This window comes from Erinaceus europaeus, chromosome 3 (genome assembly GCF_950295315.1).
Source record: "Erinaceus europaeus chromosome 3, mEriEur2.1, whole genome shotgun sequence".
NCBI classification, from domain to species: domain Eukaryota; kingdom Metazoa; phylum Chordata; class Mammalia; order Eulipotyphla; family Erinaceidae; genus Erinaceus; species Erinaceus europaeus.
In genome coordinates this window covers 47,545,030-47,568,270 of record NC_080164.1, presented here as the reverse complement: position 1 = coordinate 47,568,270, position 23,241 = coordinate 47,545,030, and the positions used below count along the sequence as shown (strand labels likewise).

Here is a 23,241-nt window from a genome sequence, read left to right as displayed (position 1 = left end):
TGCACACAGTGGCACAGATATGGGAAACAGAGAAAGATAAGTCCTTGACTTCACCTGGCCACACCTCCTTAAAGCAAAGTTGGTCAGGTACAAATATGGGGAGTCTTCTTGTATGAGTTCCTATCTGCCTTCTCCATTTCATTGCTTTGGTGCAGCCAAGATGAAGTTCACAGTGAGTTGATTTTTTTCCACTTGAATTTGTTGCCTTATAATTAGATATTGTAAATATTCTAACCTAAGGTGATCTGTTTCTTGTGATAATCTGATGGTAATAGAAATTTTTATTTTTTAAAAAACTCTGTCTTTTCATACATTTGTGATATTTGTAGGCATCTTTACTTAAAAAGATAGTGGCCAGGTGGTGGAACACCAGTTGAGCACACATGTTACCATGTGCAAGGACCCAGGTTCAAGTCCGCAGGTCCCACCTGAGTGAGGAAAGTTTCATAAGCAATGGAACAGTGCTGGAAGTGTCTCTCTTTCTCTCTCCCTATAGATATCTCCCTTCTATCTCAATTTCTCTCTGACAACATGTCAATATTATTTGTAATTTCAGATTCTCATCGCCGGACTCATTGGTGTCTTCCTGGTTCCTGCCTTTTCTGGCTATGTAAGTTTCATATTTTAAAGTGTAGTCCCAAAATGCATTTGCAGCATTACATCACTGTCAATTTCCTATAAATTTCAGAATATCAACATTGGTGATAATGGCAACAGTATTGGGAGTGGACAGCAGTCTGTGAGTGTCAACAATGAGCATAACATAGCCAATGTTGACAATAACAATGGATGGGACTCCTGGAGCACCCTCTGGGATTATAACACTGTAAGTAGCCAATATGCAATTTCCATTCTTTACAAAAAAAGTTTACCTTATAACCATAAAAAATTAAAAATAAAACAAATTATACCTTCACATAAGTATAGTAAAAGTGCCATGTAACTCACCCCAAGTGTAATTCCTATAAACATTTCCTAAACTCCATTAAAAATTCAAATCCATGAATAGTTGTTGGGTAGTTGGGATTCACTGTGTTCAAGGAATATGGAGGGGGAGCTAGTAGATGTGTATGAACATCCTTTTGCCTTATCTGCAGGTATGCTCAGTAATAGTGAAAGACCTATAAAACAGTTTTCCTACTGAAGTTCTATTTATCTTTATATTTAACCAAAAATATCAGAAAAACAAAAGGAAATGTAACTGATAATATTATTTTATAAGGGAAGATAAAAAGAACACTCGTTCTAGCAGGAGACCCAAATTTGTAGTTACTAGCTCTGTATTTAAGAAACACTATACTTTTAAAATCCAGTTCTTCAGGGGGTGTGTAGGATTCAGGTTGATAAAAGGCCAACAAATCGGATGGGTGGTGGGGGCAGTGAATAGATCATATATAACACTAAACTCAGAAAATCTTATAACAGTATAAATTGATGTAATATCAATAACAATATTTTAATTGACTCTTTTGTTTCATAGTGATCATCTGATCAATTAGAAAACCAATTTCTATCTTCCATGCCTCATTAAATGTTATATAGATCAAAGGAAATCAAAATGTGACTACATTTTAAAAGTTCATTTTAGCAAAACAGAGATGGAGATTGACTCTTAGCATGTCAGAACCTGAAGAAGAAGCAACACATTAGACATTTAGCATCTGCCTTCAAAGAGCTTGTATTAACAGATCTGATACACGTTAGCAATTGTGGTTATAAAACAGCACCCAGCCCTGTGTTCTTATTCCAGTTTGCTATAATCTTGAACTTCTTCTTTTCTTGACTCATGAAACTGGTTTCTAATGGCAACTGCTCCATAAAGAACATACTTCTCATGGTCCAGGAGCTGGCACAGTGGATAAAGCACTGGATTCTCAACCATGAGGTCCTGAGTTCAATCCCCCGCAGCACATGTACCAGAGTGATATCTGGTTCTTTCTCTCTCTCCACCTGTCTTTCTCACAAATAAGTAAATAAATTTTAAAAATAACATACTTCTAACCAATTGCTATCTTCTTTAACAGAACTTCGCTGCAGTCAGAGTCTTTAGCAAGAAGTTATGCATTGTGCACAGAATGAACAAGGCCGTCATGCCCTCTCTTCAAGCTCTTGATGCACTGGCCAAGGAAAATAAGGTAAAAACCATCATTACCTCTTGGTCCCAGTGTAGCACTATGCAATACACAAGAGTAAGGGGAATTGGTCACTGCCTGAGCAGGGGCAACTGACTGGCCATGGCTTACACCTGCCTCTGCAGAGGCTGAGCAGAACACTTATGCAAAGCTCTGTCCCTGTTCCAATGAGAGGCCTATGCACTTCCCCAAGAGCATTTTCAACAAAAGTTGAGTTCAGGGAGTCAGGGTAGCACAGAGGGTTAAGCGCAAGTGGCACAAAGCGCAAGGACCAGAGTAAAGATCCCAGTTAGAGCCCCCAGCTTCCCACCTGCAGGGGAGTCACTTCACAAGCAGTGAAGCAGATCTGCAGGTGTCTTTCTCTCCCCCTCTCTCTGTCTTCCCTCCTCTCTCCATTTTTCTCTGTCTTATCCAACAATGATGACATCAATTAACAACGATAATAACTACAACAATAAAACAAGGGCAACAAAAGGGGATAGATAAATAAATATTTTAAAAATATTTTTTTTTAAGTTGAGTTCAAGTTATTTGATTTGGCAAAGAAAAACAGAGAATATTCCGTTTAAATTTTAAATTTCAGATAAGCAATAAATATATTTCACAAAGTATACCCTGTGCATTATTTGGGATACTCAGACTAAAAATAAGTGGGGGGACAAAGAAAGATAGCTCACCCAGTAGAGCACAAACTCTACCATACTTGAACCCTGGTTTAAGCCCCCAGTTACCATGTGGAAGTACGATATACAAAGGAAAGCTTTACAAGCAGTAGAAGGATACTGTGGCATCTCCCTGTCTGTCTGAAAAAAGAAAAGTCTACCAGGAGTGGTAGGATGATGCAATTATGAAACCACCATGAAGCTCTACCTGAAAAAAGAAAAAAAAAATTCATTGTTGGAATCAGAAAGATAGCTCACCTGGGAGAGTGCTTGCTTTGCTATGCACACAATTCCAAGTTTAAATCCCCAGTACACCATATGGGTGGACTACTGTGACAGGAGAAGAACCTGTGGGATAGTGCGCCCACTTCTCATTCTCTCTTTCTGTCTCTAGCTGAAAAATTTGGCCAGAGCAGTAAAACTCCTACAATGACAAACAGCAGTAGTAAGAAGTAGTAATAGTTGTTGTCGTTGCAGTAGTAGTAGTAGTAGTAGTAGTAGTAGTAGTAGTAGTAGTAGTAGTAGTAGTAGTGGTAGTAGTAGTAGTAGTGGTAGTAGTATTTTAAATTGTCTTTTAAAATGTATGTTTAAACTGAGAAACATGTTTATCTGAAATTTAGACTTAAGAGGGAGTCCGTAACTTATTTGGCAATTCTAGTTGAAATGGCGGGGAGAAGGAATCATCATTCTCTAAAATATCTGCCTGAATTCATATTCCTAAAGCAAAAAATGAGTGCCTTTTATTCACAACTCAAAAAGAGTAAACTGAGTTCTGGGGGTCAGGTGGTAGTTCAGTGGTTTAAGCACACATGATGCGAAGTGCAAGGACCAGAGCAAGGATCCTGGTTCTAGCTCCCAGCTCACCACAGGCAAGGGTTCACTTCATAAGTGGTGAAGCAGGTCTGCAGGTGTCTATCTTTCTCTCCCCCTCTCTGTCTTCCCCTCCTCTCTCAATTTCTCTGTCTTATCCAACAACAACACCAATAACAACAAGGGCAACAAAATGGGCAAAATGGGGAAAAAATGGCCTCCAGTAGCAGTGGATTAGTAGTGCAGGCACCGAGCCCCAGCAATAACCTTGGAGGCAAAAAATAATAATAATAATAAGTAAAATAAACTGAGTTATAAGGTATCAATTATTACATAGTATAATCCAAGAAATGTAAGATTACCAGGAGTTCCTAGCTTCAAAATAAATTTAGCCTCAGACATCTGCTTTTATAAGAAACTGAAGTTTCAAAACAGTTAAATCCATTGGAAAACAGAGTTTCTGAGATATTCAAGCTTGGAAACAACTTTTCTTCATTTTGATTATGGAAAAATTGTAATAAAGAAATTCTCTTGTCTTTTTCAAACCCTCAATTCAACAAACTATTAGAGTTGGTATTCATTTTCTCTCTACCTATCTTCTTCGCATTCACTTTAGAAGGAAAGGCCAGGAGGACCACCTCCCAAGGGCCTGATGTACTCAGTCAACTCTGAAGAAGTCAATGACCTTGACAAGTTTGGAAAGCCCATCGCAAATATGTGTCGGGGGATTCCAACATACACAGCTGAGGAAACTGAAGGTGAGTAGCGTTACTACCGTGCACTGGAAGACAGTGTTGGTAGAATTGTAAGGGTATTCTTGGCTGTGTCTACATTACTTGGGAGATGGTAATCAAACCAAATAGTTATGTGGCATTGCTTCTGTTCCAGACACTATTCTATATATATGCTTTAAGTGTGTGAAAAAAAGTGCTCCATTATAATAGGTTACATAATTATTGTCATTTTCAGGATGAGGAAACTGAAGCACAGGGGAGGTCACAAATTACTTTACTGGGTCAAGTCCAAGCATTTTGACTCTAGATTCATTGGTCTTTTTTAAAAAAAGAAAGTAAAGATGTACCAGAGCATCACTCTGACATGTGAACCACTGAGGATCAAATCCAGGACTTTGCATATGCAAGCTCAATGTTCTACTTGCCTCATAATCTCCCAGGCCAGGATCTTGCTCTTAAGCATTATGAAATACCATCTTTAAAGAGTAGATCTAGAGTGAACACGATCTATATTGCAAAGAATATAAAGTGAAACAATTCCAAAAGAAGCTCTTTATTTTTTAAATAATTTAATCACTGAAATTCTGTACATGCATAATCTAATAGCAACATTAAAGATCTCTGAGTTGATTGACATAGATAGAAAGAGATCAATCTCAAATTTACTACATAACTAATCTGTAAATTGTGTGATATCTCCCCCCAAAAGAGTCTTTGAAATGACATTGATATTGTTTTCCTTTCTTTTCATCAGGAGCAAGTCTGTTTTCTTTCTCAGCAAAGTGCCTCAGTACCAGTATACTCTGGGTAATAGACGTTTCCTTCTGTGGAGGAACAGTGGAAATATAAAAAAAAAAAAAATGTTGCTTTGGGAGTTCCTCAGAACATCTGAATATGCTATGCAGAAGAAAAGATGGGATTTTGTCATGTCATTCTAAAATATTCCTGCTTAGTTATATTTGGTTTCTTTAAATTGTAATAAACTCAATTGGCATTGAATTCAATTTATATTGAAAGCCCTTATTTCTGTTTGGATTGCACAGGATCAAAAGTACAATGTAGTGATGGTCAACTTTCAAAGAGCATTAGATCCAACTCTTAGCCTATATTTAGGATCGTCCCTTATAAAACACCATTTATGGCATTTCAGATTCTGTTTACCACAAGTTTAGAAATATTCCCAGGACTACCTAACTTCTCTAAAGACAGCTCTATAATTGATATACACAGTCAAACTTCAGATAAACAGAGGCCGGGGGGTGGTGCACTTGGATGAGCATGCATGTTACAGATAAACAGAAAATTGGAAATGTTTTAATCCAGAAAAAAAGGGTGAGGTTGTTTGTTTGTGCTTTTTCTTGTTTCCTAATGTGTGCTTGTAAGGCTATGAACATCCCACTCAGTACTGCCTTAAATGTGTCCCAAATATTTTGATAGCTTATGTCTTCATTTTCATTGAACTCTTGAAACATTTTTATTTCTTCCTTAGTTGTTAAGGAGAGTACTATTGAGCTTCCACATTTTGGGACTATTACTAATCTTCCGTTGATTTTTAAGTGTTAGTTTAATTCCCTGTGGTGTGAGAAGATGCTTCGGATGATTTCAATGCTCCTGAATTTGCTAATGCTGTCTTTGTGGCCTAACATATGATCCATCCTTGAGAATGACCATGTGGACTTGAGCAAAATATGTATTCCAGTTTCTTGTGGTGAATGATTCTGAAAATATCCAATAGTCCTAGTTTATCTATCTCCTCATTTAACTTCCTCATGTCTTTATTGATGATCTGGATGATCTGTCAAGTTGAGAGAGTGGGGTGTTGAAGTCCCCTACTATGACTGTGTTGATCTAAATATATTGTTGTAGTTCTTTCAGTAGCTGTGTGATGCATTTAGATGGCTTCTCATTGGGTGCATAGATGTTAATTGTTAAGTCCTCTTGATTGACTGATTCTCTGAGCATTAAGTAGTGTCCATCCCTATCTTTTTAAAATTTTATTGATTTTAAAGGCTATAGTGTCAGATATTGTTGTTTTGTGCGGGCTATGTTGTTTTCGCCAGGCTGGCTTCACGGGCGGGTAACAGATGACCAGGGACTCATGGTTGAACTGTAGGCAGTATCTCTTTATTCATGCAGGACGCAGCACAATCTAAGACAAGCTAAGCTAAACTCAATGTAAAGTACTATAAAACTCACAATGCTGTCTTTATATGTACTTCCCAAGTAGGGTGGAAACAGGATGTGACATAGAGAGGGTGGAGAGAAAAGTGACTGGTGAAAATCAGGGTGTGACAAAGAGGGGGCAGATTAGGCGAGAATCCTATCACTGAACCACAAATGCCCTGGAGGGAGGGTGGAACTTGTTAACAGTCGTTATGTAAATAGAATGAAGTGGTTATGTAAATAGAATAGTGTTAAGCAGGGGGGATTTAAACCAAATGAAACAGAAGGGGTCTCATGCATACCAACAATTCCCCCTTTCTTTTTAACTAATGGCCATTGTGGGGTGAACAGAAACGTATATCATACAGGCGTTTTCAAAAGAACTGCCATAAGACATGGAAAACAAAATAGGTGAGCAGCAATAACCAGTGTGATGCCAAGGGGAGCTTTTCTTGCCTCAAAGGGCAAGGCCTAGCAGGCGAAAGGGCATTTCTTGCCTCTGGGAGTGCTTCATGCCTCTGGGGGCATCTCTGCCTCAAAGGGCGTTTCCTGCCTCTGTGGGCATCTCTTGCCTCTTGGGGTGCTTCATGCCTCTGTAGGCATAACCTAATAAGGAGGGGGAGTTTTCTACCTCTGGGGCAGAGCCTGCAGGCGAGGGAACATGGTCTATAAAGTCTCAAGGCAATTGGCTGAAGTTAGTCTTTGAGAAACACAGCAGTGTGCACCAGTAAGTCCGATGGAGGTGTCAGTCCAAAGTAGCTGACCACAGAAGAAAATGCCGGAGGATGAAACGCTGCTGCATGTCTGTCTCAATGGGGAATGTCGGCCATCAGAATTCTGCTTTTCTGTAGAGAGTGAGCTTTGGAGTCTGTGAATCTGTTTCTTCAGGTCGTGCCAGGTCTCATCATTGGTTTCCAGGGGCGATGTCAGAGAACCGAATCCAAATGGATTTCCAGGAATTCCATTTGAGTAGATGCTTTTTCATGTGAAGACTTTGACAGCTGAAATTCACTTACTTGTCAAACAAAACTTGTAGCAGATTAGAAGTTTACTATAATTGATAACTCCATTATAATTGGAAGTCCTTTCTAGTATGATTTTAAGGTTGTTTAAACAGTTTAAACTCAATAAAATGTGGAAAGGTAAACAGAAGAACCACGGTTAAAAGCCTCAGGCATGAGAATAATTAACATAATCATTGCACTATCTGCCCCACCCATAACTCATACAGTTTTCAGGATTAAACGTTTCAGATTCATGTCAAGATGTAAAAGAGAAATCAAAGGAGGGAAAAAACAATTTTTTGGATTGTTTCTGGATGTCTCTAGAAATCATGGCTGCGTCCAGCATTTTTTTTTAAGTCGATGTCAAACAAAAATTCAGTCATTCAAATCATTCTCTTATGAAACGCAACTTGAGCCAGATTATCAAGATCTCAACATGTAGGATTAAGAGTCCTCGGAGGGCGTCCTAGTCCAAAAAGCTCCTCGAAATTCCATTTAGGGTGCTTCTGACTGTTCCTGCTGGATTGCTTCAGGCACCCATTTTTAAAAGCGTCTTCCCATCCAAGAAAGAATCCAATCAGGAGAGTAGAACTATCCACGTGTCTCCATACTTGGGAACTGCCAGGGTACTTGAGAATGTTCTTCAAATTAGAGTAGTCCTTCTCCATGGGAAACATGCGAGAAGAAGTCCAGGAAGTCCCAGTGGAAATCCCCATGCACATCCCAAGGTCTACGATCACGGTCATAAAGAACCAAATTGTGGCCTGGAGCAAAATGTAGTCCTTTTCCTCAGGAAATATGGGAGAGGGAATCCAGAAAGTCCAAGGAGAAATCTCAGTGCATCTCCCAAGCTCTATGATCCCGGTCATAAGAAACCAAAGTTCCCAGTCAGGGAAACAAAGTGTGGCCCAGAGCAAAATGTTCCAGAGACAGAGTAACTGTCTCATGATGAAACAGTAGAGGCTTTGGCAAACCTCTTCATAACTAGAAGAGAAGACCATAGTGCATAGGTAGGCAAAGTCTTCACTTATCTGGGAGTTGCGCAGGTCTGGCCCCACATTGGGCGCCATATGTTGTTTTCGACAGGTTATGTTGTTTTCACCAGGCTGGCTTCACGGGCGGGTAACAGATGACCAGGGACTCATGGTTGAACTGTAGGCAGTATCTCTTTATTCATGCAGGACACAGCACAATCTAAGACAAGCTAAGCTAAACTCAATGTAAAGTACTATAAAACTCACAATGCTGTCTTTATATATACTTCCCAAGTAGGGTGGAAACAGGATGTGACATAGAGAGGGTGCAGAGAAAAGTGACTGGTGAAAATCAGGGTGTGACAAAGAGGGGGCAGATTAGGCGAGAATCCTATCACTGAACCACAAATGCCCTGGAGGGAGGGTGGAACTTGTTAACAGTCGTTATGTAAATAGAATGAGGTGGTTATGTAAATAGAATAGTGTTAAGCAGTGCTCGCTTCGGCAGCACATATACTAAAATTGGAACGATACAGAGAAGATTAGCATGGCCCCTGCGCAAGGATGACACGCAAATTCGTGAAGCGTTCCATATTTAAAAAAAAAAAGAATAGTGTTAAGTAGGGGGGATTTAAACCAAATGAAACAGAAGGGGTCTCATGCATACCAACAAGATATGAGAATAGCTGTTCCTGCCCTTTTTTGTGTGCCATTGGCTTGTATGATAGTTTTCCATTCTTTCACTTTGAGTCTGTGTTTGTCTTATTGAGTTAGGTGGGTTTCCTGGTGACAGCATATTGTTGTGTTGTGTTTTCTGATCTATCTCCCTACTCTGTGCCTTTTAATAGGTGAATTCAGGCTATTTACATTTATTGATATCAAAGATTGAAGATATTTTAACGCCATTCAGAGATATTCCAGTGGTTATGCAAAGAGACTCTCACAGCCCCACCGCTAGGCCACCGAGGTATAGATCTTCTCCTGAGTTTCCTTGCTATTTCTCTGTCCACTGGTGTCAGCACAGGGCCTTCACCCCCCACCTCCAGATTCTGAGGGCAGTAGCAATGGAGACTCACAGTTGCATTTGGTGAGTCTTAGGGGAGTCCTCTCCTCCCTTCAGCCATCTTTTTGTTGGTGAAACAGACTGGAGGTGGTGTCTCAACTGGTAAACTGCCAGACTGTTACCAGCCTCTTAATTTCTCCCTAGGCTCCTCTCTGTCCATGAGTCACAGGAGTTTGCACTCACTGGTGATTTGGTGTTTTCCTGTAGTTCTAGTCCTGCCTTTTCGTGGTCCCAGGTGGTCTCCTTTGGTATTTGTAGTTGACCCAGGAGAGAAGAGGAGAGAAACACAGCTGCTGCAACTCCATAGCCCTGCCTCTGGAAGTCCATTATTTCTATACTTTAAATGCATTTAAGATTTTTTTTAGATATTTTTAATATTTAAATACATGGCATTTACTCAAAACTTAGCCACAAGTTTAAGTTAAAAACATAAGAAAATAAGATGAATAATAAAGACAAAAAGGGTAGAGCTGTAGAAAGAAGCTACTCTCTTTTTCCAACATAAAACAGAGATCTACCATCTCTTGCTCAAGGCTAAGGTTTGTGGTTCCAAATATTCAACCTTTGACCCATGTCCCCAGATGAGAGGTGTAAATGAAAATGATTTCATTCAGCATCAGGGTGCCAAGAGGTCTGCAGAAAGAAGCCGCTGTTCTACAGCTGTGCCAGCGCCAAGCCCTGTTGGCCACAAAACTCTAAATCACTGCTGGATTTAGAGTTTCCCATTTACAATTCTGTTTACTCATAATCTGAATAATTCAAACCAAACCATGTCTTTCCCTATGTACATCAGCCCTTCAGGGTCAGAAGAAGATGTAGAAAATATACAGACCTAGCTTGCAGGGTCATCAAAAGCTTTAATGATTTCAGAACCCCAAGATATATCTGAGAGGAGAAGATAATATCCTGTTACAAGCCTGACTTGGAGGGAAACATTAGCAAAAAAATATTTTAGATAAGCCCCAGCAGACTATTAGAATATCTTTCTCTTCTCCCAGTTGCATGTCTGATATAATGAAATAGTTTAAACTACATAAGCTTCCAGCAGTCAGATCCCTCTAGAAAATTCACAAATGCATCTTTTACTTTTTTCTCTCTCTCCCCCTCATATTTTATTTGATTTTCTAAGACAGAAAGAAATTGAGAGGGAGAAAGAAAGAGAGACACCTGCAGCACTGCTGCACTATTTACAAAACTTCTCCCTTGCAGGTAGAAGCACATTGTAATATGTGCAGTCAGCTGGGTGTGCCACTGCCCAGCTCCTCACTTACATATATTAACTTAGAGTCCCTCTTTTCTTTTCTCTCTCTTATTTATTTATTTATTTCTCTTTGTTCTTCCGCCAGAGTTATCGGGTTATCAATGGGGGGCTTGGTGCCTGCACTATGACCTATGACTGAGACAACACTCCTGGCGGTCATTTTTTCCTTCCTTTTTTAATTTAACAGGGCATAGAGAAATTGAAAAAGGAGGAGGCATAGAGAAAGGGAGAGAAAGATATACAACTGAAGACTTGTTTCACCACTTCCGAAGCATCCCCCCTATAGGTGAGGAATGGGAGCTTGAAACTGGGTCTGAGTGCGTAGTGATAGGTGTGCTTTACAGGGTGCTCCACCACCTGACTCCCCAAGGCCATTTTTCCGAAGAACTTTAATATTGATGGGCAGTATATTTACAAACTGAATTTCACCCTTTCCAAATATCCCAAAGTTGGGCAGGGGTAGATAGCATAATGGTTATGCAAAAAGACTCCAAAGTCCCAGATTCAATCCCCTGTACCACCATAAACTAGAGCTGAGTGGTACTCTGGTAAAAAAATAACAAAATAAAATAAAATAAAATAAATATATATGTATGTATTTATATCTGTTCCATTCCAAAAATCCCAAAGTTATAAACAACCAATCAAAAAATACAACTAAATTCAGGTATTAGATAAATCATGAATAATAACAATTAAATCAAATTAGGAATCATCTTTCTCATTCTTGATAGACTTTAGCAATTTCTAGTCCAGAAATATGTGAATTTGTTCATCTGCTAGCTACATGATAAGTGTACATTTCTCCACCCAAACTCTAAATTACCTCAATGATTGAGTGAATGAGGCAGAAATTAGGATGCTCATGTGAAAACTGAGTTTTAGTAATATAATAGAATTCACTGAGAACAACATCATAAATGTTGTGGACCAGAAATAGGTGTTTGGTTTGACATTCTGAGTACAGTCCTTTTTCTCTAGCACATTGACTTCTATAATATCATTCCTTGAGAGAACAAGCATAGGATATGGAAGGAAGAAGCAAAAGCTAGGTGTTCAATAAATAGCAAGTCTGTCATTAATTCTCATTACTTAAATATAGGAAATTTATATGGGATACTAAATTAAGGAGAGTTGGATTCAAAAACTGATTAGTGTTATACAAACATTAATTGCTCCAAAATCACTATATTGGCATAACATAATTTCTTTTATAGTTGAGAATAGCAAAATAATATTTGGGAGGGAAAAATTATAAACTTATCATGCAATTTGATCCTTTCTTTGGAATATATGTGTATATATATATACACATATATTCCAAATGTATCTATATGATATCATGCACAAGAGCAAACATAACTAAATGTTAATGGTGGTTGTCTCTTAATGGAAAAATCATCCCTGCTGTTATTTGTATCATGTAAGTGAAGTTATTAAGGATATTAAGTGATGTTATTTCCACAGAAAGTTCTTATGAAGCTTCTTGTTATTGTTAAGTGCAAATGAAATGTAGATGGAAGTGATTTATAAACCACAAAATGTTATCCAACTATAAAAATTTAAATTGCATCAGATTATATGATAAACAATAGCAATTTGGACTTTCAGGAACAAAAAAGTTGCAAAGATTAGTGCTATAGGGTATGCACTTCTAATTACTTACTTACACACACATACACACACACACACACACACACACACACACACACACACTTGAATATATGTAAGCAAGTTCATCTCTGTGAGACCAAAGCCCATTCCAGGCCTTTTGAGTATTTTAGCTAGACTTACAAAAAAGGCAGTCAGATCAACAATGCTGCCTTTCATGCTTGAGCTCTTGTAGATGGGCCCTCCCTCCAGTTTCAGTAGAAACTGCTGAGGAAACTGTAAAACCCAGGACTGCAACATTCCTCCCAGTCCATACTCACTCCAAGGTCCCAATACTCAGTAAGCTCTATGAATATCCTAGAGAAACAAAGAAGAAAGGAAAAAAAAAACTAGTTCCCTAAACAATGCTCATCAGGGCAGTAAAGAGATTACCCACCCCTTTTCTTTTTTTAAATTTATTTTAGTAGTGATTTAATAATGACCAACAAGATTGTGAGATACAATTCCATACCACCAGAGTTCTGTCCCCTCCATTGGAAGCTTCCCTTTTCTTCATCCCTATGGGAGTATGGACCAAAGATCGCTATGGTGTGCAGAAGGTGGGAGGTCTGACTTCTATAATTGTTTTCCACTGGACATGGGCATTGATAGGCCAATCCATACTCTCACCCTGTTTCTATCTTTCCCTAGTGGGATAGGGCTCTGGAGAGGTGGGGTTCCAAGACACACTGGTAAGGTCATCTGCCCAAGTCAACGATGGCATTATGGTAGTATCGGCAACTAGGTTAGCCACCCCTTTTCAACCATATCTTGTTAGTGATACCATTGAGGCTGCCAGTGTGGGATGCTAAATTAAGTAGAATCAGATTTAAAAGCTGGTGATTAACTGCTCAGAGTCAGGGGCAGAGGACATGGAGGACAGAGTTAATAATGCCTACCATAGTGTTCAGCCATTATAAGCAGGCAGCCTTTGTCATTCTCTTATTCAGGGGTCTACATGCCTGCATGGCTTATATGCTCTTCTCTGTTTCTGTCCTTATTTTCTCCTAATAAATGCTCATCTCCCTGGAAAAAATAAAAAACAGGCATAGAATCTCAATAGCATTCAATAATAACTGACTTCTTTTTTATTTACTTTTTATCCATCTGTAGTCTGCTAATTGAGACTTGGCTGGCCTTGATTTGGCTCAGCTAAACAGCCCTGCTTAAAGTTATGAACCCAGCTGGCTGCAGTCTGTTTCACTGTGTCTTCTCCTGGACTTGAGGTGGAAAAGACAGCACCTCCCTTGGAGAATCTCTCTTTTTTGTTAGTGATTTAGTATTAATTTACAACATTGCAAGATAAAAGGGGTATAATTCTATAATGTCCCCACCACCAGACTTCTGTGTCCTCATCCCCTCCACCTGGAACTATAGTGGTTCTCCTATAGTCACAGATATGGGTTGGTTTTATATCTATAACTATCTACATTTATTTATTTTTTGCTCATTTTTTCTGTACTCCTGCCTTCACTTCCTTTCTAAGTTGCACCTATACCTACTACTTCCAAGTGTCCTTCCTTTTTTTCTCTTCTTTCTGATAAGGGAAACAGTGCTTCGCTTCGTATTTTCCAGATTCAATTCCCTTTCTGTGATAGTACAAAGACAAGATTGCTGGTGACAAATGCTTTCGGTCCTGGTGGAAATGGGATTCAGAGCCCTTTGGTCTTCTTCTATCCTTTAACCATCTGGGAATATGAATCAACGTTGCTTTTGGGGTGCAGAAGGTGGAATTTCTGGCTTCTTTAATTACTTCTCCACTGTACGTGGGTATTTGCAGGTCAATCCATACCCCCTGTTTCTATCTTTCCCTGGTAGGATAAAGCTCTGGAGAGGTGAAGTTCAAGACACTTTTGTGAGGTCAGCTGCCCAGAGAAGTCAGGATAGAATCATAGTTACAGCTGCAGCTTCATGGCTGAAAAGCAGTAAGATGTAAAACAGGACAGAATGTTTAATAAATAGGGACAAATAAAATGTAGGAATAGAGCAGATGAGACTATGGACCTTAGGGTGAAAAGAAGCTAGGATGTCTATCTGAGGTATGTTCCTTGGGGGCCCATGTCTTTGGTAATCATTGCTTGCTCTTGATAGTTAACATGGAAGTGGACTGGAAATGTCTAAGAAGACGGTTCAGTACTAAATGTACTGTAACAATGCAATGCAAAGGTATTGGTGAAAAGTAGATATTTAGTGACTATTTATTGTATTCCATTACATATATTACTATCATGTTCCAATGGAAGTCCACTCAGGCTATGGTAGATGTCTGAAACATCACTGTACAGACACTTTTTTTTGTTTGTTTGTTTATTAAAACACAAAGTCTGTTCTCTCCTTTAAGAAACAAGTTGGGTTTAGTGACTTCCCATGACACCACTGAGAAAAAGCAGAAGTAATATTCTGGGACTTCCAAGAATCAGACATAAGAAGACAAAGTCCTTTGGTATGTATACTCTTGAACTATTCCCATAGGAGACACCATCACCAATCTACAGAAATGACAAGTTATATAGGAAGGACACACTAATTTATATAAACTTAACTGGCTAACCAATATTTGGGGAAGATGTGCAATTCACTACTGAGACATCAACAGTCTTGTAAAACAATATTTCCTCAATAAAGTCAATTTAAAAATAAAAATATGAGAAGAATCTAAGTTGAAGGTGAGAGTGTTTTGCAGACACCTATCATGAAGAGACAAGAAATTGAATCCTTATGTCAACAACTTCACTGTAAACCACTAGCTCCCCCCAAATAAAATGATAAAAACGAATCTTTATAATGACAGTAATAATCTCCTCTCTCTCTCTCTCTCTCTCTCTCTCTCTCCAGGGCACTGAGATAGCTCTGGTTTATGGTGGTGCTGGGAATTGAATCTGGGACTTTAGGGCCTCTGGCATAAGAGTCTCTTTGCATAACCAGTATGCTAATCTTCCCCACCCAATAGTAATAATCTCTGTCATCCCACCTGAGTTCCCAGCTACCAGCCAGCAGTCACCACCAGTCATGAGAATGACCAGCTTGGATGTGCAGCCAATCTGAATCTTTGCATGACTGTAGCTTTAAGTCATTGTATTCATTGCGTTTTAAAGTAGTTTATTTTGTAGCAGTAGGGGACCAGAATGCTGGGAAAATGCTAGCATCTCCACTAGCCATTGAAATCAACCCTGATGCACAGAAAATCTGCTACTCTACCACTGCCCCTTTCTTTCCCAAACCTACACCAGTTCACTCTTGGTGCTGGTCCTGCTTCCTTTTTCCAACACATCAAAGCCATGTGCCAAAGTTCTCAAAACTAATTCAGCTTCTTATCCAGCCCATCTAAAAATATAGTTTATTCATTTATTTATTGGATAAAGACAGGGAGAAATCAAGAAGGATTGAGAGATAGAGACAGAGAGAGAAAGAGAGACATTTGCAGTACTGCTTCACCACTCATGAAGCTGCTGCCCAGCTCACACCCACCCTTCACCAAATTGGAACAAGGGACTTGAACCTGAATCCTGTGCATGATACCATGTGTGCTCAGCTATGTGTACCACCAACCAGCCCCTTCCCCAGTGCATTTACAAGATGATGGGAGGGAGTTGTCCACCAAGTCAGAAGTAAAGGATAGTTTGGCAGCACCTTGGGGAAAAGTAGACAGCAAGGTTTAGCCCTTTCCAGGCCTAAAGGGACTGGCCATTGAAAACTCTGCATGTATGTCCCTTTCCCATTTCTTCTCCTTCTGGCAGACTAAGGGTCAAATGGACTGGAATGACCCTTCTGTTTTCAACTAGAAAATGATCCTTACCTTTGAGTCTAACACAATGCCATATTCTGAAGGCACTCTGAGAATCTGATTCTCTGGATTCTCTCACAAGTTCCAAGGAACACAGGTCATTAGGCTAGCATATACAGCCATTGGGGTGTCTGACAGCACTCACCGGGCCCGGGTGGATCAGCCAGGATCTCTGCTCCCCAAAGAGCACAACATGGGGTTGTCCACATGACTCTATCAACATTTTTGGGAATTGAATGGAATTGCAACACTTTCCTTCAAGTATTTCTTCACTGTTTTCTTGCTTCACACATATGTTCTGCAGAAGTAATTTTACAGTAGAGAAAACAGCAACACTGAGCTTCTGGGATCTCAAGTTCAAGGATTCAAATGTAAGTCAAAGAACTCTCATCATAAGCTTAACAAAGCATGAGTCATTTAAATTATTTAAAACATTTAAATAAACTAATGATGCAAAATCCAATTTCCCTGCAACAGAATTCTTCTTCTTCTAGTGTTTGCCCTTCTTCCATAGCCAGTCAACAGCATCAGGTTGAGCCTGATGTAAAGTTTCGAGACCTCCTTTGAATCTGGAGAGGTGGCAGTCGTTGACTATGTGGGTCATAGTCTGTCTGTAGCCGCAGGGGCAGTTCGGGTCGTCCCTGGCTCCCCAGCGATGGAACATAGCGGCGCACCGGCCATGGCCTGTTCGATAGCGATTGAGGAGGGCCCAATCATAACGTGCTAGGTCAAAGCTGGGTTGACGGTTGACGCTTGCAGGGGTCTATGATGAGGTGTTTGTTCTTTACCTCAGCTGACTGCCAACTCTGTTTCCAAGAGACTGGAACAGAGAAGTTCAGTGTAGGCGTAGGGGACCAGATTGGGTGATGAGACGTCAAGCGTTGGACAGGGTGGGCGAAGATATCCGCGTATATTGGCAGGTCCGGTGGAGCGTAGATGTGGGAAATGAACTTAGATGATGCCGCATCCCGACGAATATCTGGCGGGGTGATGTTGCTAAGAACTGGCAGCCATGGAACCGGGGTGGAATGGATGGTTCCAGAAATTATCCTCATGGAGGAATATAATTTGGAATCGACCAAGTGGACATGGGGGCTATGGAACCATACTGGGGCACAGTATTCTGCAGTGGAATAGCATAATGTCAGAGATGATGATCGTACTGTGGAAGCTCTCGCGCCCCATGAGGAGCTGGCCAGTCTTGCAATGATGTTATCTCAATTTCTGGCTATCTCTATCCAATAAATAAATAAAGATAATTTTTTAAAATGTGTCTGGAGAGAGATAGATAGAAGGAAAAAGGCATAGAACCAGTACACTGTTCCAGTCTATGTGATGCCAGGGATTGAATCTAGCTTTTCACACATGCAAACTGGTATCCCTATGCTAGTCTGTGTGCTTCCTGCCATGCACTTAATCTGCTGTGCTACCCAGCCCTTTCTTGTTTAAATTCCTATCTCTGTTAAGACTGACTAAATCTAAGGGGGTTTGGGCAGTAATGCAACCAGTTAAGTGCACATAGTATTAAGCACAAGGACCGGCACAAGAACCTAAGCACGGATCCAGGTTTGAGCGCCCCCCCCAAACTCCCCACCTGTGGGGGGGGGGGGCACTTCACAAGTGGTGAAGCAGGTCTACAGGTGACTTTCTCTATCTCCCCCTCCTCTCTCAATTTCTTTCTGTCATATCAAAAAAAAAAAAAAAAAAGGAGAAGGAGGAGGAGGAGGAGGAGAAGGAGAAGGAGGAGAAGGAAATGGAGGGAGTGAGGGAGGGAGGAAGGGAGGGAGGGAGGGAGGGAAGGAGGGAAGGAGGGAATAAATGGCCTCTGGGAGCAGTGGATTTCTAGTGGTGGCATCAAGCCCCAGCAATAATGCTGAAGTCAATAAATAAAGCAAAGCATTATCTGTCTCAAGGAAGCTCTTCCATTATCCTTCCTTCCTCATAACTTTGTTTCATATTGAGTTTTCTCTCCCTCTAAGAGTTGCACCCACACTTATCTTTATTAATGGTACCTCTACCTTTGAAGAATTTTATTAGGGTATTACTGATTCCCTGTCAGACTGACTTCCTAAAATAATTTCTCTGTAAAACTCTCAAAACATTCTTCTGCCACCCAAACTATAAAGGACCAATAGATCTAAATCATGATAGTGAAAGAACAGATTCTTAATACCTCCCTGGACTTTCTGTTCCTGTATTCCTTTCCACACTCAAACTTTGATGTCTTGCCAGCTATCTTTTTTTCTGAAAGCAGTGATTCCTGCTATGGATGTCAATAGATATTATTTGAAAAGTGTGGCTTGGTAGGGGTGAGGTGGTGGCGCGCTGGTATAGCACAGGTTACTATGAACATGGACCTCACTTCAAGTCTTTGGTTCCCACCCATAGGGCAGAAGCTTTACAAGCAGTGAAGCAGGTCTGTAGGTGTTTCTCTCTCTCCCTCTCTATACCCCCTCCATCCCACTCAAACGAAAAATGGTCACTGAGAGAGATGGGTACTGATCCCTAGCAGTAGACTTGGTGGCAATAAAAAGAAGGGGGGAGGGAGAAAGAGCATGGCAAAGTAAGTATGAAATACAGATGTAAGCATTTTTTTCCTAAAGAAATTTTTCAAATTTTTAATATCCATTTTCCAGTCATCCATAATTGCACAATGATTACCACTACAATTAGAAGTTTAAAACACTAGTGAATATTCATCACCTCATAATTTCTGTGAGTTAGGGATTAATTTAGCTGAGTGATTCTGTCTTGGGTCTCTTGTGAAGTTTTAGTCAAATTGTTGACTGGGCTTCAGCTATCTGAAGGCTCCAGTGGAGCTGAAGGAGCCACTTCCAAAATGCTACATGCAAGAAGCGTTGGTGGTATAGTGGTGAGCATAGCTGCCTTCCAAAATGCTACATGCATATGGCCATCACCAGGGAATCTCTGTTTCTCACCACATGGACACTTCTGTAGTGCTATGGGAGTGAACTCCCAATAAGGCAATAATAAGGAAAGGTCTTCTGCGCATGATGCCCACATTGTATTCAGGAGAAAAAAACAACTATTACAAGAATGCACTGTATAGACCCCTATGCAAATGCAAGAACCTGTATAAACTGTATAGACCCCTATGCAACTGCAAGAACCAATAATAGAAGGGGATGACTTATTCTCAATTGATTCTGCCAACAACCTATATAAGTAGTTGACTTTGGGAAGTCTGTGCCAATGCCTGTGGTGTCCTACCCTACCGAGCATCTCTCCTGCTTTGCTCTCTGCGAATAAAGATAATCATACCTGGCTCATGGGGCTCCACTGATTTTCCTATGACTATCATGTTAGACTCTATACTGGGAAGCCCTTTGGGCTTTTTCTCTCAGTGCTGAAACACTCTACAGGGCCTGGGAATCTACTTTCTCCCCGGTGCTGGGGAGCCCACTGTGACTTCCCTAAGAGAGTGGGAACTTACTACCACCCCTCACCCCCAAGCCTCACATGGAAACCACAAAACCAGAGGCCGGGTGGTGGCGCACCTGGTTGAATGCTCATATTACAATGCTCAAGGACCTGGGTTCAAGCCCCCGGTCCCCACCTGCAGGGGGAAATCTTCATGAGTGGTGAAGCAGGGCTGCAATTGTCTCTCTGTTTCACCATCTCTATCACCCCCTTCTTTCTTGATTTCTGGATGTATCTATCCAATAAATAAAGATAATAAAAAAATTTTAAAAAGCAAACCACAAAACCTTTTATGAGCTAGTTTCGAACGTCACAGACCAACATTTCTGCAATATCTTATTAATCATATGTAAGTCTGAGTTTTATAAGTATTTTTAGCATTGACCTTTTTTATATTTTATTTTATTTATTCCATTTGTTGCCCTTGTTGTTTTATTGTTGTAGTTATTATTGTTGTTGTCGTCGTTGTTGCATAGGTCAGAGAGAAATGGAGAGAGGAGGGGAAGACAGAGAGGGGGAGAGAAAGATAGACACCTGCAGACCTGCTTTACCGCCTGTGAAGGGACTCCCCTGCAGGTGGGGAGCTTGGGGTTCGAACGGGGATCCTTATGCCGGTCCTTGTGCTTTGCGCCACCTGCGCTTAACCCACTGCGCTACAGCCCGACTCCCAGCATTGACCTTTTTTAAAAGACATTTTCTATATTTATTGACATATTGGATAGAAAAAGATGTCAAGAGGAGAGATAGGAAAGAGAAAGATAGACACATACAGCACTGCTTCACCACTTGTAAAGCTTTTCCCCTGCAGGTGGGGTCTGAGGGCTTGAACCCAGGTCCTTGCTCATTGTATACCATGTATGTTCAACCAGATGCCTAACTGCCCAGCTCCAAGTCCAAGTTTTAATCAGTTAATATCAAGAGATGAGGAACATGGGGAATAATTTTTTGGATGTGAGTTAGTGTAGCACATTATGACTCTCCAAAAGTCAGTAGCAACAGTATTATTGTTTAAAAAAGCATTCCAGCGACACTACCCCCCTCCCCCAACACACAGCAGGGGAACACCCATCTGGATGGTCACATTGGGAAGAGTTTTAGAGGCTCCCAAGTGGAAGGAAGATGAGTTCAGAGGAAAAAAAAATATATATATATATATGAAAGTGAAGTGTGAGTGCACATTGAGGAGTTCTGAGTGGAAGACATATAAAGAACTAAATCCCTTCTCCCACCCCACCCTCCATTATGGTTCAGAAGTCACTCTACAGAGGGCAACCTCTCACTTTAAAAAATCAAGCAAACAAACCAATAGTCCCAAACTGTTTGGAAGATAATACCTTCAAAGTTATGTACTTCCTCTGACTTTAAAAAATAATTTCATTTATTTATTTGCATAGTGACAGAAGTTGAGATAGAAAGGGGAGACAGAGGAAAGAGAGAGAGAGAGAGAGAGAGAGAGAGAGAGGGGGAGAGGGAGAGGGAGAGGGAGAGCTACAGCACTGCTTCATTGCTCACGAAGTTCCCCACTGCTGGTGAGGACCAGGGGCTTGAACCCTGGTCCTTAAGCATTGTACTGTGTACATTCAGCCAGGTGACCCACTGTACAGACCCAAAGATAAGGTTAAAAAAAAAAAACAACAATGTTCAAAGGCTAACAAGAATTCATCACATACTGATATCTAGAGAGGAAGACACTGTAGATTGCTAGCAATCTTCTTGGTGGGAGGGTTGATGTAGTTCTCAGCTGCATATTTGCACTTCAACAATCTCTTCTAAGATCAGAGTTAAGAGTATGTATATAGTAAGGTCATTTGTATGATACAGATCACAAAAGGCCCATTCTTCTTAACTTTGTGTCTACAACTGCTTGTTAGCAAAGGTCTCAGCCTAGGGTCTGTGCTAAGGTGTTTGGAGGAAGTAAGTTCTCTTCAAGTGTTTACAGTGGCATTACCAGCAGACATAGAATAGGAAAGAGCAGGATGAGGACAAAAAGGCGATTAAGAAGAACTAAGAATGTGAAGTAATTGAGAAAGAAAGGTACAGTGCCCAAGGGAAAGAGGGAAGGGAGGAAGGGAGGAATAGGGAAAAATGGGGAGGGGGACAGGAAGATAGCACAGTGGTTATGCAAAATATTTTCATTCCTGAGGTCCAAGGTTCAGTCCCCAGCACTACTCTAAGCCAGAGCTCAGGAGTGCTATGGCCACTCTAGCACTCATTAAAAATAAATAATGAAATAAGTAAAATGTTTAAAAGAAATAAAGAAGGAAAGGAGCGAGAAAAAGAGGAAGAGAAGGAGAGGGGGGAGGGAGAGAGAGAAGGAGAGATGGAAGAGAAAGAGAGGGGGAGAGAAAGAGACAGACAGAAAGACGGAGACAGGGAGGGAAGTGGGAGACTGGGAAAGAGGGAGGGAAACACGTGCCCAGCCACACTGGTACAAATATTGAAGCTCGGGGCGCTTTCGCCATCTTCTGCCACAAGGTGGCACCCTATGAACGTTCCCAAATCAACTAAGGGTTGTAGAAGGAAGGCGGAAAAGCAAAGCACTCCCCTAAGAACAATCTGAAAACCCACCCCATACTACTTAGAAATCTGGGACAAAGGACTGTCTGGACGGAACTGCTTCAATTGCAAAACCGAGAGCAGCCTCGGGAGCGGAGCTGAGCAGCGGGCTGGCCTGAGTCCGGAGCAGCCCCTTTAAAACAGTGGACTAGAGTCCTGGGATTCTTGAAACCTGAAACCCAGAAGCAAAATCGTAGCGGAAATCAGAAGGAAAACCTTGAACTCCTCCAGACAATTGCTTCCGGGGAGTTTCGAGAAAGCAAGGGGAATAAAGCGCCCGGGGAATAGGGTCCCCTCGGATGGCGCGCCCCTGAGGGTCCTGGCGACTTCGAGGAGCGCGGGAAAGGGAGAAGCCTGGGCTGCAGGTCATGGCCACCGTGGAGCAGAAAGCCCTGGGCATTGGCTTCAAGTGTCTCTCTCTGGCCACATTTGTGCTCCTCTGCGCCGGGCAAGGGGGTCGCCGGGAAGAAGGGGCCCCCGCCTGCTACGGGGGATTTGATCTGTACTTCATTTTGGACAAGTGAGTGTCAAGAGTTACACTTCTCTAGCATGAACCGATGATGCTTTCTTCCTAGGCTGGGATTGCTGGTGGGGTCGCTTTGGGACGGGCGCGCATCTCCCACGACCAGAAGGGACGGCGGGAAGGTGCCCGGTGCCCCGGTGCTGCACCTTTGTCTGCTTGGTGGTGGAGCTCGCCTCCCGGTCCTTTGCCTCTGCCTGGGTCGCTGCTCCCTGTAGCTCCCGGAGCTGGCGTCTTTTCTGCTACCTTTCTGCGAGGAGCCTGAGGATGCTATTGAGCTCCGTTTCTGCAAATCCTCCCCGTTTGCCTTATTCACCTTTGTGAGAAGGACTTGCAAAACTTTAAGGCGTGTCGAAAGAGGCATACTGTCTTTTTAAAAATGCTATTCATAGGGGATTGACTTTGTTTCTAATAACAATGCATGCTGACCATTGGGCATTTTGTGAGACTATAAGGCGGATTTCTCAACTTCAGCGTTCATACGTAT

At 41.2% G+C, this 23,241-nt stretch overlaps 2 protein-coding genes and 1 non-coding gene across 3 annotated transcripts in view; all 3 read left to right on the top strand.

Moving 5' to 3' along the window:
* The first annotated feature begins 160 nt into the window (after positions 1 to 160).
* On the top strand, positions 161 to 5,405 carry GKN1 (gastrokine 1). Its single transcript, XM_007521275.2, has 6 exons — positions 161 to 172; positions 557 to 610; positions 689 to 826; positions 2,025 to 2,135; positions 4,221 to 4,362; positions 5,093 to 5,405. Exons 1-6 carry the CDS (start codon positions 161 to 163, stop codon positions 5,185 to 5,187), a joined length of 552 nt encoding a protein of 183 aa, XP_007521337.1. The 3' UTR covers positions 5,188 to 5,405.
* A 3,566-nt stretch (positions 5,406 to 8,971) lies between these two features.
* Positions 8,972 to 9,078, top strand: LOC132537811 (U6 spliceosomal RNA). Its single transcript, XR_009549238.1, has one exon. It is a non-coding gene; the product is annotated as a U6 spliceosomal RNA (small nuclear RNA).
* Positions 9,079 to 22,211: 13,133 nt separating this feature from the next.
* The window catches only part of ANTXR1 (ANTXR cell adhesion molecule 1), a 261,306-nt gene continuing 260,276 nt past the window's right edge, over positions 22,212 to 23,241 (top strand). The window contains exon 1 of the mRNA XM_007521257.3: positions 22,212 to 22,754. Within this exon, the coding sequence (XP_007521319.1) occupies positions 22,603 to 22,754 (152 nt within the window). The 5' untranslated portion in view covers positions 22,212 to 22,602. The remainder of the gene's footprint in view (positions 22,755 to 23,241) is intronic.